Raw genomic sequence first — 14,316 nt, forward strand, 5'->3', positions numbered from 1 at the left:
AACAAACTTTCCTTTTTGTCCAATGCAGCCGTTTGCGGCACAATAGAAGGCCTGTTTCCAGTTTCGGTAGACTTCTGAGAAGGTTGGGGATTAGGACGGTATGTGTCTATTCAGTAGACTGGGGGTTATTGTTGAGTCTCATAGGTTACTTGGGTAAGGACAAACCTAATTTTTAATAGATTTATTTTGAAAAGCCATAGTTGTTTTAATGTATTATACATATGCCTCATGCATGTGGTTTGATATTTTAAAAGTCTGAATAATTTTTGTTTGATATAATTCGAATGCCATGTAATGAAATCATATTGTACCAAACAGACTGATGGATTACAGTTGAGTTTTTATGTTAGTGGAAGTGTATGAGATCATTCCATTTATAGAACTTTATATTCGCAATAACCATAAAAGCTTTATAAGAGCACAGGCAGTATCAGTAGTTTCTTTGCAAACAAATATAACTATCAAATGCTTTGGGGCCTGACATTCCTCCAAGATTAAAAGTGCTAAGATCTGGCACAAAAGGTCCCTCTGGAGTCTGGACCATACATTTATTTTTATTTTTAATACTACTGATCCATTGTCAGATTTTTAAAAAATGAACAAGGTCTTTGCTCCTGCCTTGGCAGGGACTGGCATATGGTCCACCCACAGAAAGGCATATGGTCCACCCACAGCGAAGGGCAGAAGAACAGAAGGAGCATCCCAGTTGCTCTCTAGCAATCCCCATGGCTATTTCAAAAGCAGCATTCATGGGTTCCAGCAGTATCTATGTCTATCCCTTCTCAGCCAGAGGAATAGGCCCAGATTCTCAAAAATGCTCAACACCCACATTGGTACCAGATTTCCAAAAGTGCTCAGCTCCCCTTGAGGCACAGAAATAAGGGATGGATTTTCAAAGTGCTCGGCACTCTGCATTTTCCACTGGAACAGCCTGGGAGTACCCCATGCGCTCAGCTCACTTGAAAATCCACCACTTAATCTGGTATCTGAATGAGAGCTTGTGACGGAGTGCGAGGGAGAAGGCAGTTCTTGGGTTTTCGTGTTTTCCAGTGGGTTGCAGGCAGAGGGATTGAGACTCAGTGTCCCTGGATGTTACTGGTTTAATGAGGTGATGGGAGAGGGAGTTTGCTGTTACAGAGAACTGGAGAGGGAAGTTGGGACCCCAGCCAATGGCCTGGAGGATGGATACCCCAACGACTGGTGACCTGATGACCCAGAGACCCAGCTCAGGAGTTGCAACTGGTTCTGGCCAGTGGGAGGACAATGGGCTGCGAAGAGAGGAGCCCAGTGACCTAACCAGCTGGTTCCGGCCAGAGGAGAGTGGAGAGGAGATGAGGCCCAGGAGACCCTGTTTACAACCGTTTACCTGGAGAGAAAGCAATGGACAGAGGCAGGGTTTGGGGCCGGTGTTATCAGATGCCCATCTGGGAAGCAGGGGGGTGCTGGGCTGGGGAGGGGGAGCAGGCAGGGCCTGCCTGGGTGCAGGGAGACTGGGATGTGCTGTGCTGAAGGAGGCCTGAGGCTGGAGAGTTTCCTGTGCTGTGTTCACCTCTCAAACCCTCCTGTTTTATGCTGGCTGAGAGTCATTCCGGTCTAGGGAACAGGGTTGCATAATCCCCTTCGGGGGTGCAGGCTCCAGGAGTTCAGAGTGAGTGGACTCCCTGAGGGGGCCCAGGGTGAGAAACAGGTGTGCTACGACTCAGAGAGGTGCGGCTCCAGGAGGTGGAGGGGTCTAACCCCGAGAGAGAATGAACCCCCAAGAAGGGCTGTCTCACTGAAGGAGCACTCCCCATGGACTACACAGGGCCAAGAGTGGACATGACCTGTGAGTCCGTGACAGACCTATATAGCCTTGACAGTGGGTGCTGAATGCTTTTGAAAATCTAGTCCATGAATATGGGGTCATGAGAACAAGAGCAGCACTAAACATAATGATTCACACTTTTGTCACCTGCAGGCTGGTCTACTGCAAAACTACTAGGCGTCCTTGTGGCACCTTAGAGACTAACAAATTTATTTGGGCATAAGCTTTTGTGGGCTAGAACCCACTTCATCAGATGCATGGAGTGGAAAACACAGTAGCAGGTTTATATACACAGTACATAAAAAGATGGGAGTTGCCTTACCAAGTGGGGAGTCAATCTAATGAGTCAATTCAATTAACAGTAGAATACCAAGGGAAGAAAAATCACTTTTTTTTTTTTTAGTGGTAATGAGAGTTGCCTTGGTATTCTACTGTTTTTCCTCCCTTGGTATTCTACTGCTAATTGAATTGTTGGACTGACCCCTCACTTGGTAAGGCAACTCCCATCTTTTCATGCAGGGCCAGCTCTACTGTTTTTGCCACCCCAAGCAGTGCGCTGAATTGCCACCGCAGACGGCGGGGGCAGTCCATGTGCCGTTAGGGTGGCATGCACGTTGCCGCGGCGGCAGCAATTCGGCGGCAGCTTCTGTCTTCAGCCGGAAGACAGAAGCTGCACCGCCGCGGACAGCTGAACATAGAAGCTGCCGCCAAATTGCCGCCACCGCAGAAACACACGTGCCGCTCTAATGGCACACGGACTGCCCCTGCCGTCCGCGGTGGCAATTCGGCCGCTGCTTGGGGGCAAAAACACACAGACTGCCGCCCCTTGCAGATTGCTGCCCCAAGCACCTTCTTGGGATGCTGGTGCCTGGAGCCGGCCCTGTTTTCATGTACTATGTCAGGGGTTGGCAACCTTTCAGAAGCGGTGTGCCGAGTCTTCATTTATTCACTCTAATTTAAGATTTCGCGTGCCGGTCATATATTTTAACATTTTTAGAAGGTCTTTTTCTATAAGTCTATAATATATAACTAAACTATTGTTGTATGTAAAGTAAATAAGGTTTTTAAAATGTTTAAGAAACTTCATTTAAAATTAAATTAAAATGCAGAGCTCCCAGACCGGTAGCCAGGACCCAGGCAGTGTGAGTGCCACTGAAAATCAGCTCGCGTGCCACCTTCGGCACACATGCCATAGGTTGCCTACCTCTGTACTATGTATATATATCTGCTACTGTATTTTCCACTCCATGCAGTTGATGAAGTGGGTTCTAGCCACGAAAGCTTATGCCCAAATACATTTGTTAGTCTCTAAGGTGCCACAAGGACTCCTCATTGTTTTTGCTGATACAGACTAACATGGCTACCACTTTGAAACCTGCAAAACCACTGTGGACTAGATTGTAGAGTCAACCATGAGCCTAAGTAAGAGGCAGTGTGCAGTTGTGCTACCTGAGAAGCAGACCAGAAATGAAACTGCCTCAGTCACAATCTGGACCCTACTTGACTCTTGCTCCAGGGGAAGCAAGCTGTGCTACTTTTCGACCTAGCAGCTTACTTCCCCCTGTACATCAGCTCAGCTGTGATTTTGAACACATGGTTGGAGATGAGGGGCCAGAACCAAGGCTTCCCACTTCACCAACCTCGCCTGTCCTCCTATGCAGGAGTAGGGTGACCAGATATCCCGATTTTATAGGGACAGTCCCAATTTTGGGGAGGGTTTCTTAAAGAGGCACCTATGGCTCCCCACCCCCGTCCCAATTTTTCACACTTGCTGTCTGGTCACCCTATATAGGAGCAGCAACCCCACTCTCACTTCTACACACAGACCTACATTGTGGGTAGCCCATGCAGGGGAGTAAGGGGACTCCTTGTGTCCTATTACTTCTTTGAGAGCATGAATAGGGAATCCCAACCAAGCTCTATATCTAGACCAATGCAAAGGCTCTAGTTCAGGCCGAATGCGGCAGAAAACCTCAGGTAGATAGGCTGTTGTGAGGATATCATACTGCAGTCTGATCCCTCCACTGGCTGCCAGTCTGCTTCTATTGCCAGTTCAAGGTTTTGACCCTGATCTACAAAGCAATCAGCAACTGAAGACGAAGCTACATCATACACCACATCCTTGCCATGACCCACTAAGACCGCTGTACTCTGAAACAATACAGAGTATGAAAGCCATGACAAACAAAAGAGTGGGAGGCAGAGGAAGTTCAGCTGTAGGATGACCTTTCAGAGGGAATTAGACTAATCTATAATATGATCACCTCTAGGACATGCTGCAAGGAAAGCATTTCTAAGCATTCTTGAAATGATTTTTACAAATGTTTATATGTATATATCTCAAGCAGAATTTCCTGTAACCTTGGAAGGGAAAGGAATGAAGACCTCATGAGGTCTTCTAGGAACTTGCTATGCAGATCCAATCCACCTGTGAAGAACTTAGATGCTCTAGTGATGGGAATGAAAGGTCGGAAAGAATTATATGTCCTCACTTCATTACAGTTCAGTGGAAGAGTTACCATCCAATCAGATAGCATGATTCTGGGGTCAACGTCTGGTCAACCTGGATGGCTCGCTGCCTGATTGGCTAGGACTATGGGTGTTAATTAAGACCTGCAAATTCAGACTCAGGACCAACCAAATAGTAACCCAAACCTACTTATCCCCAGCATTCCAGTAATAAGGCAAGTGTCCAGTCAGGACCAGAGGATAATATCCTAGCAAGTGACAGCTCACATGCTCTCTGAACACCCTGCCTCTTGTCCATCTTCAAATAAGACTGCCTAAAGACAGCCACATCTATAAACCCACTCACCACCAGAAAACAATGCCTGCCACCCTGTATGTTAAACACTGTCAGAAATAAGGGTGGTTGGTGGAAAAGAACAAATGAATAATAAGGAAGAAGTCTTGCAATTTGTGAGGAGTTTTTACAAATAGAAATTTTTGTAAATTATGAACTTGTTCATAGTGTCCCTTTTAGCAATGCCACCATTTAAAGATAAGATTTATAAAGAAAAGTGGAATTCACCGTAACTAACACAGAGCTTTGCAAATGTTACATTTTAAGTGCTCCTATCTCAAATGATACGGGGGCTAATTAATAAATGAGTTCTGTAGCATCCAGTTATATTTCTGGATGTCAGCTGACAATTTGCTGATAAAGTTTAAAAAAAGGAAAGGAAAAATGCAGCCAGCCAGAAACCAGGTTATTCACAAATATACAGTATAATATTAAAAAGTATAAATTGCTTGGTAAAGTTCTCTGATTAACTGTAATATACAACATGTTTCCTTGAAAAGCAATTAAGTAGACTATGTAACTAGTCGACACTGTCACAGTTTCATCAACATCTGTTGCCAGATACAATAATTAAAATTTATAGCAATTATTAGGTATAATAGAAATAAAGTTAATGAAATAGAACACTGTCATGGGACCTCTTGCTTTGAAAATAAATATCTTTGTTATAACATGGTTTTGCATAAGATATATCATTTTCTTGACTGATTTATTAATTATACTGCATTGAAAAAATCTGCATGTCCTGCCAAGCCTCTCTCTGTCCTCTTACAAAGTTTTTTTTGGTAGTTTTCAAAAAACAGCTGCTTACTTGGAATGTTTTTCCTGACTTCAAAAGCTAAAGCCAAACTTTTGAAACTGACAAGGAGATCGCTGTTCTGGTACCCATAGTTTATGTTGTCAAGAAACAAACAGTTGTCTTATGAGAGTCCACAGAAGCTGTTATTTTGTTTCCAAGAATACTGGGATTAAAAATCCACACTGAAAAGAAATTCAAAACACTGACACGAAAACAACAAAATTCAAAGCACTCGAATTGCAGCCTGTATTAGCTAAACCTGTTTAGGAAAATAATTTGGAGACCCCTTGTTAGTTTCCTCATTGTCATGTAAATTTAGTCAGCTAATGATAAAATATTTATATACTACACACAAAAAAACTATGTTAAAAACATTTAAGATTGAATGGTCAGGCACTCAAGTGTTAGGAAATGCCACAATTAAGGCTGCCTCTGCAACCTTAATTTGAGTCCCCTGTGCATATGCATTATGATAAAGTCTTTAACTATAAAATCACATACTATTTTTCCCCACAGGACCCTAGTCTCATTCAGTGCACAGGATAGACAGTGCACAGATAACAAGCAGTTATTCAGTGTTACCTTTTATCCTCAATGTTCAATGTGTGGCCCTAGCCCTATTTAATCCATATTATTCAAACCCTGCTCTAAATACACAATTATTAATTTCCTCATGAGCTCTTCTATGGCACTCATTGCTATAGAATCTGAGTGCTCTAGAAACTTATCTTCACATCACAACAATCCTGTGAGATGAGCAGGTGGCATTACCCTCATTTTACAGATGAAGAACTGAGGTACAGAGAGACTAGGTCAAAAGCAACCATTAATTTTGGATGCCTAAACGGAGATGCTTAGGACCTGATTTTTCAGTGCACTTAGCAGCACATAGTACTATGTATGTTCAAAGCTCAGCACCCATTGACTTCAGCTGAGGTTGCGAGCACTCAGTACTTCCATAAATCAGACCCCAGGGTCTCATGTTGTGTGCCCAAAAAATGAGGAACACACAATTAATGACCACTAAGAAAAGTCTGGTTTAAGTGACTTGCTTATAGCATCACACAGAAATTCTGTGGCAGAGGTAGAGATAGAATCCAGTCCTCCAGGGTTGCATTCAATTAAAGATCTTTTCTCTTCATACAATCCACTGCCTCATTCACTTCCAATTTCTACAAGAAATGAGGCAAAGGTCCTACCACTCAGCCTCCTACACAACACAATCATGATTCGTCCCCAGAGCAGGTCCATCATGTTCACTGAATGAGGCAGGGGTCCTGTGGAAAAAATATGTGATTATGTAACTGAAGACAGTTTCATAATGCACAGGTACCACAAGGGAAACGAATTAAGGATGCACAGACAACCTTAATTCCAGCATTTACTAACTTTTGATTGCGTGACTTTGCAACCTTACAAATGTTCTTTTAATGTAATTTGTGTGTGTAAGAAATAAGGCTGAAAGTGTCTCATTTACACTGAAGTCTTTAACTTACCAGATATATCTCACTTTGAATTGTCAATGTTAGCTCAGTTATGAAAAATTTATTGACTCTCTATAATACTATATTCAGAACTAAACCTTCTGAGTTGAGTTTACTCTATTATTTCTATTCAGAATACACATAGAGCAATATTCCTTAGAAAGTGATATGGACAGGAGTACAGAAGCATCAATAAATACTAAACTTATTAGTGGTGAGTGACTGAGGCTAAGGAGTGTTCTTAGGGTTCTGTGGGTTATTAGGGTTCTTTGTCTGAAAACTGTCCCTCCACTTAACCAACCTCCTAAATTCAAGACTCCTAAATAAGGCAGACTTCACAACTTTGAAGGAAAGAAAAGTTTGAAAGGAATGGAGAATGAGAATTTAACTTAATTCTATTCTGCACAGAATTCTAAAGCAAGGCACATCACGAATTTATCTGTATTAGTAATGTCTGTGCACAAATGCAACAGGAATCAGGATTTTATTGACACTAGCTGGATGCAAATATTGCTTGCTGGCATCACATACTTAGTGGGATGATTCTGATAACTGTAGATAGCGTATGTAGAAGAGATAAAAAGGAAAGAAAAACTGGAGGAATAGCACTGTATTGCTGAAATAATTATGAGCTACAATTAAACAAAGAAGAAAAACACCTGTGGACATCTGCTTCAGACCAGTAGGACTGGAGGGAACGAAATATTACTGGGCCATTTCTCACAAGATTTTAAGCTGCAAGATACTAATTGAGAGAATTTTGTTTACCTACAAGGTAATAAATACAGCTAACCAGGAATCAAAGAATACAATCAATCTAAGAGCTAGTCTACACTGGCAGCACTTTAACATGCCTTGTGTGGTCACGGCGCAGCACTCTAAAAAAATACACCTCAACGAGGGGCGTAGCTCTCAGTGCTGGGGCACTGTTTACACTGGTGCTTTACGGTGCTGCAACTTGCTGCGCTCACAGAAGACAATTCATGTGCCAGAAACCAGAAACACCAATAAGGAGGAAGACATCATGGATCTACTGATAAGGAGAAAATCACTGAGTACATGTGAATAACAGGGAAGCACGGAACCAGTGACCATGCCCTAACTGAATTTTGCATAGAAATAAATGGATTCACAGAATACAGAAGTACATGGGTGTCAAATTTCAGGCATGACCGTTTTAGCAAATTTAAAAAAACATGCAATTAAGATGTAATGGGAAGAAGTGGCACTGAAGATTTCTGGGTTACTTTTAGAGTGACCAGATAGCAAGTATAAAAAATCAGGATGGGGGTGGGGGGTAATAGGTGCCTACATGAGTAAAAGTCCCTATAAAATCGGGACATTTAGTCACCCTAGTTACTCCTAAAAGACACCATACCCACTACATTACCTCCGATAAAAAATCTGTGGAGTACAAGAAATGGCCAACATGGTATTACAAAGGTCAACTCCAGCAATATCAAATTTTTTAAAGTGTTCTGGAAACAAACAAGGGAGACAACAAAGCAAGGACTTAGTCATGAAGGACTTATAAAGAGAGTACAGGCAGGCAAACAACCAAAATGAGTTTGTTAGCATTCTAGAATCCAAAGGACATTAGGAAACAAATCACTCTACCACTAAGAATTAGATCTAAAAATCATGGAGAAATTGAGACGTAACCAAAAACTAAAACAAAATAAAAGTAATTTTCATTTTCAAAAAAGGGAAAAAAAGAGCGACCCTGGCAATTACATTGATGTAAATGTAACAGCCAGTCCTAGCTAACTAACAGAACATCAAGAAGCAAAAAACAAGGTACTTAGCTAGTGGACAATGGACTACAAGCGTTGAAATCACAGAATCATAGAGTGTAAGAGAAATATACGAGTTTACAAAAAATAATTCTTGCTAGAAAAAACTTACTCTTTTTTATTAAATAAGTACAATATTAGCTCTTAAAGGGAACCACAGTAGATGCAATATATTTGAATTCTGATTAAGTGCTAGATACTGCATCCCCTAAAATCATACTTCAAAAACTTCCTGAATGACTGAAAACTATTTGAATGACTAGGGAAATTAAATGGGAAATGATAAATAGCAGTGACAGTGGAGGTCAGCTACACCATCACTAACTTCTGTGATATATGTAGCTCCCAAGGAGATTACCTAGATTCCAGGGGCTCTGTGTGCTGGTGGCTTCCTAAGCTGCGCTGGTGACCCTGCCAGGAAGGAGCAAGGGGAGTGGAGGCACTGGCAAATAAATTCATATGGGAAGAAAAATAAGTTGCACCCTACTGAGTGGGTGGCGGGAATCAGAAGAATCCAGGCCTGTCCATCAAAACCCGTAAGGAGATTGGCACTAAAGGAGGTAACCAGGTGGACAGGGGGGTGCTACACGGGAGGTACTGTTGGGATCCCATCTTTTAAACTCAGACCTTAAATTTACCCTTGCTGATTTCTCAGAGAAATTGAGTAAATTCTCAGTATGGATTACCAGAAGAGGCTTGTAACTTGGTGTGAGCTGGAGGGAGCTGACCCTGAACACCACTTCATACCCACTAATGTACCCAAGTTAGACAAACTGAAGATGAGACTGAACCCTGCAAGCAGGCCTGGAGCTCACCAGCCCCCTTCCCCCAGTCAGTTCTATCCTTTCCCTGACTGGCCCAAACTGCTCCAAAAGTGGCTTCTCCCCTCTCCTGAGCTCCCATGGAAGGGCGCCTCACTTCCTATTGGTTGCCGAGTAGACTCTGAGTCTGGCTCCCCTTGGCTCCCCTTTCCTACCAGTGACAGTGTGCCTCTCCCTGAGCTATCAGCACACAGAATGCCAGTAATCTAGGTAATCTCCTTGGGGTTTACATGTATAGTCATATCAATGTCCCTGGACAGTTTCACCCTGCTGGATGCCTTCAGATGGTGAACACTAAAGGACAGGGACCTGACACTGGCTTTAGTACAGTTTACCAGCTATATAGCACTGAGTACAGATACTTCATAGTACAGATAACAGGAACAGAAATCTACAGGTAGTTAAGTAACATACAACTTAAAATCTATTTCTGAATAATATATTGTATAATAACTGATTACCGTATTTACATTATTATACAGCAGCAAGAGTTTGCTGGGTAGTTAACTATTTTGTAATTAAAGGTCTAACCATTATTATCAAGAATATTAAGAACATATTTTTCTTCCCAGTGAAAAAGTAATACCAAAGCTTGTGTGTAAATGGCATATATATTCCATAAGGACATATTTGACACTTAATTTACTGCCACATTCCAGGAAACAAGGTAGACATATCACTGCTTTTCATAGAAGTTACAGTGAAAAGCCAAAAAATGATAAAATAAAACTGAATATTTTCAAGGTTATTATAGAAATGTGCCTGTGCTAGATAATTCCTGCACTCGAACATTGAACCTTTAGTCCCATCCCAGCTTTTATTGATGTTGGATATTAGCTCTTTAATTATCAAATTATGAAAAACATATAAATGATATTTTATCCATTATGTGACCAGTGAAGAAGCATATTTTACCCTCCCTGCCTGCACTACAATATCAGTCAGCAGAAAGAGAGCAGCTAATCAAACAAAAACTGGGGAGATATAAGGTCATGGACCCAACTAAGGAGTTAACTGTTGTTCCAGATTTTTGCCGATGAGAGACTAACAATATTTCTATTTTTTCCTCTTTTCTTTCAAAGGAATGCTATATCAACTCTGAGAACGGGGGAAAGAAAATGTTGCACTTTTGCTCCATATCATTTTTGAAGTGCAAATCAAAGTAATCTCATCTTCTCTCAAAAACCTTACACTCAGGCAAGTACATACGAGGGAAGTGGGGGAGGGGGAAGGTATCTGTAGCAGGAGGAGCCTTTTATATTGAGATGAACTAGAAAATAATGTCCAGAGTGTGAATAATGTGTGTCATATTGTTAGCATTTATTCTGACCAACAGAAATGTTCCCTTCTATAGCAATGAGTAGGTTTCTTCTTACTCCATAGCATTTTCAGTACTATTACCTGCCTATAGCCTTAATTTTTTATTAGCTTATCGGACATTGTATGGAAAAATATGTTGACTTTACCTTCACAAGACAGGCCATGAGAAGTAACTCCAGAGAGGCTCTCTCTGCACACATTACAGAAGGTAGGTCGGGCATGGGAGCAGGCGTACCAGTTATGCATCCCTGAGAAATGTTCCACATTAAACTGTGCGGTCTAGTAAAGGAGAAGTTAAGACAAATTTGCAAGTACAGAACACTGCTATAGAAAGTGAAAGTACTTAGGAGTTCCATATTTATGCTGGAAAATTCAATGTGGAGAAGAAATACATTGAAAGGAGACTAACTCTCTCTCAAAACCTCAGAACAAGAGCATAGTAGCATGAATTGTACTAGTAAAATAAAAGTTTAACAAAAACTGCATTTTAACCTTACAGGTTTTTCACACTCCACAAGACTGTATGTCTTGGGTTCTGTGTACTGTAGAACTTGGTATGTTAAATCAGTATTTATCCTGAAAGAAGAACAACGTGCACTGAAAGGGATATTATCTTACCTCATAATGTTCTCTAGACTGTACAGACTTCAGTGAGCTGATCCAGTCCTCCATCTCTTTTCTGTTCTCAGCACACAATATTAGCCTCCGGAACGGAGTGATTATCTGAAAGAGAAGTCTCAATTTAATGATTCTGAATTTTATAGATAGGAGAGATCATTACAGAACATAACATCTGACAAGCCAATGTTTCTTCTCTCTGATGATGCAAGTGAAATGCACACCCTAAATCTATATGATAATCAAAACCTTGAATATGAGTGAGTTGTGTGTTGGTGTTTTTTAATCACTGTCTTAAAATAGTAAAGTGAACTTTTCTCAGTTTCAATTCCCAGGATTTATATTGGGCTTTCAAAAAATATATATTAATTATGTCTCTTTTTCAGCTCTTTATCCATATGTAAATATAAAACTCCCTGCAAAGCTCTAAAATGGCTAAGAAATCTTTCCATAAATTATTTTAAACAGATGTCAGTTCTGTTTCATAACAACATTATAGCAACTGCAAAATCTATAATTACTGTAGACAAAGACAAATCATACTGATAAACAAAAGCTGGAGCTTCATAAACATTCTGCGCATTTCTCATTCCTACATTGGTGATGACATTGTATTTACATAATTGTTGTAATCAAATATAAAAAAAGCTTGATTTATGAGTTAATATAGGAATACACCTACACAAGCTGTATAATCAAAAGAGACAGAGCAAAAAACAAACAGCTCAAACCCTATGCAATGGTGCCTATGCAGTGCTTCAGTGCACTTTTGGAACAGGTTGATGTTGTGCAGGGCTCGGTAGTCTGGATTTAGATGTTAGATACTGTATTCATCTTGAAATCTGAAGACTGCTGAATCTTGGAGATTCAGAGTAAACATGTTTTTTCCTTCCCTCACTAGTAGATAAACAATTAAAAATCACAGTAAGGCACCAAAAACTATCAGCTAACTCCCACAGAAATTATTTTGAGCACCGCACTAAAATAGATATTGTAGTTGCTTTGAGAACAATGAAGGAATCTAAAATAAAAATCTAAGTAATCAAAAAGAAAAGTCATTTGCTTCTTCTGCAAAAATTAAAAACTAAAACCTTGTTCAGTCTGAACATGTATTTCATTGTCCATACTGCCTACATTTGGAAATTATCTAAGTAAAGTAACAGCATAAACCACAGGAAAACTTAATTTTGTCTCATGGTTTTATAAGGTTCTTGTAACATTTACAATATATACATTATTAGTAAGTAATTATTTACAACTGTTTTTACTCACCCGGTGACCATGAGATAGCCTCTGCTCCTGGTTTGGGCTATGCAGTTCTTCATTAAACTGAACTGCACTTTAATATATCTGACAAGCAACCTAACTGAAATACAGCAGACTACAAGTCACATGGAAGGGCAGCACAAACCTTTAAGCTTTTTTTTTTTTAAATGTACAAGCTGCACATGAAACTGGAGGACTCCACTCTGTTTTCTATTTCCTTCAGTCTTCACCACCCCTTTTTTTTTTAATAAGACTTATTAACATCTGTCCACCTCTCTTCCTGAATAACAGTTAATGCAAAGAGCAATGCTTCTCTCATCAGTTCGGAGCCAAATGGATGCTTTATTACTTCAAAATGTTTTTCTGACAGCTCATCAAATGAAGCACAAAGAAGCCATTAAACCATAATATAACCCTGGTTCCAATAACAAGCACCAGGCTTCATCGAACTGATAGATATTATTTGTACAAATACTTCCCCCAGTCTTTATTTCCCAATATACTGTATAATATCATAATAAAGATACCCATTTATAGCTTTAAAGTAAGGACAAGGCTGCCTTAGTCACACAGCTAGGTCAGAGCATTTCATGTCAATTCCTTCCTTCTGACTACCAACAGACAGTGTAGTGAAACACATTTAATCCAAAAATACATTTAACTACCTTTGCTCCTTAAAGTTCTTCTGGAAAAACTCTTTTGATAATCTTTCCAAAAAAATACAGATCAAATACATATATCATGGATCTCTTATCTTTAGTAATATCATTCATACAGAATCCCTTACGTGAAAGAGTCAAAAAGTCTCTGCCAAATAACTCATGTATAACCATACAAGATATTCCTATAGCAATACCATTTTTATTTAATATTTGTTCATATAAGTTACAGCAGGCAGTAGCAGAGGCATTAAGTTATACAACTGATGGCTACACATGAATGTTAGACAAATTATTATTAGAGCTATTAAAATAAACACACTGGAAAGTTGGAAGAGCCCCACATATTTGTAGATACAGGACGTAAAAGGCTATGAAGACTAATCTACTTATATTCTTTCTGCTTCACGCACTTCCAACAATAAGCTCCAAGGAACAGCCAGTCTGGTTATTGTAAGGGAGCCAGACATACAAAACAAAAAGACAACCTGATGTTATATGAAATAAAAATACCTATGCTGGAATAACATTAAGCTTCTGACCTCCAACCAAGAGAAGCAATGAAACTATGAATTCAGGTTCTTTCTATCCTTAAGGGGTTTCCTGATTTGAGAATGATCTTATGTACCATACAATACCCCATCCTTCTCTTCTCCATTTACACTGAAGGCTATAAGTGCCGACTTCCACTGTTCCCAGTGAGTGCTTGACCCCACCCCTGCCCCTGCACTGCCCCCATTTCACCCCTTCCCCATAGTCCCCACCCCTGCCCCGCCTCCTCCCCTGAGTGGGCCCCCTCCCTGCTCCTCCCCTCTCCCTCCTGGAAAGTCTTAAGCACCGCCAAAGGGAAGCGCTGGGAAGTAGGCGGAGGAGTAGGGACGCGATGTGCTCGGGGGGGAGGTGAAGTGAGGGGAAGGGAGCTTGGCTGCTGGTTGGTGCAGAGCATGCA

General features: G+C 40.6%; 1 protein-coding gene across 3 annotated transcripts in view; it reads right to left on the reverse strand.

Annotated features, from left to right (window-relative positions):
* The window catches only part of DGKH (diacylglycerol kinase eta), a 135,991-nt gene that overhangs the window by 84,753 nt on the left and 36,922 nt on the right, over positions 1–14,316 (reverse strand). For 2 of the 3 annotated variants that reach the window (XM_030565832.1, XM_030565822.1), the window contains exons 1-3: positions 12,715–12,795; positions 11,443–11,547; positions 10,971–11,103 (exon numbers count right to left, since the gene is read on the reverse strand). In XM_030565832.1, the coding sequence (XP_030421692.1) occupies positions 10,971–11,103; positions 11,443–11,496 (187 nt within the window). In that variant the 5' untranslated portion in view covers positions 11,497–11,547; positions 12,715–12,795. Of the gene's footprint in view, positions 1–10,970; positions 11,104–11,442; positions 11,548–12,714; positions 12,796–14,316 lie in introns of those variants that run through there. The other variant, XM_030565839.1, reaches the window with a different exon arrangement.

Source organism: Gopherus evgoodei, chromosome 1 (assembly GCF_007399415.2).
Source record: "Gopherus evgoodei ecotype Sinaloan lineage chromosome 1, rGopEvg1_v1.p, whole genome shotgun sequence".
NCBI classification, from domain to species: domain Eukaryota; kingdom Metazoa; phylum Chordata; order Testudines; family Testudinidae; genus Gopherus; species Gopherus evgoodei.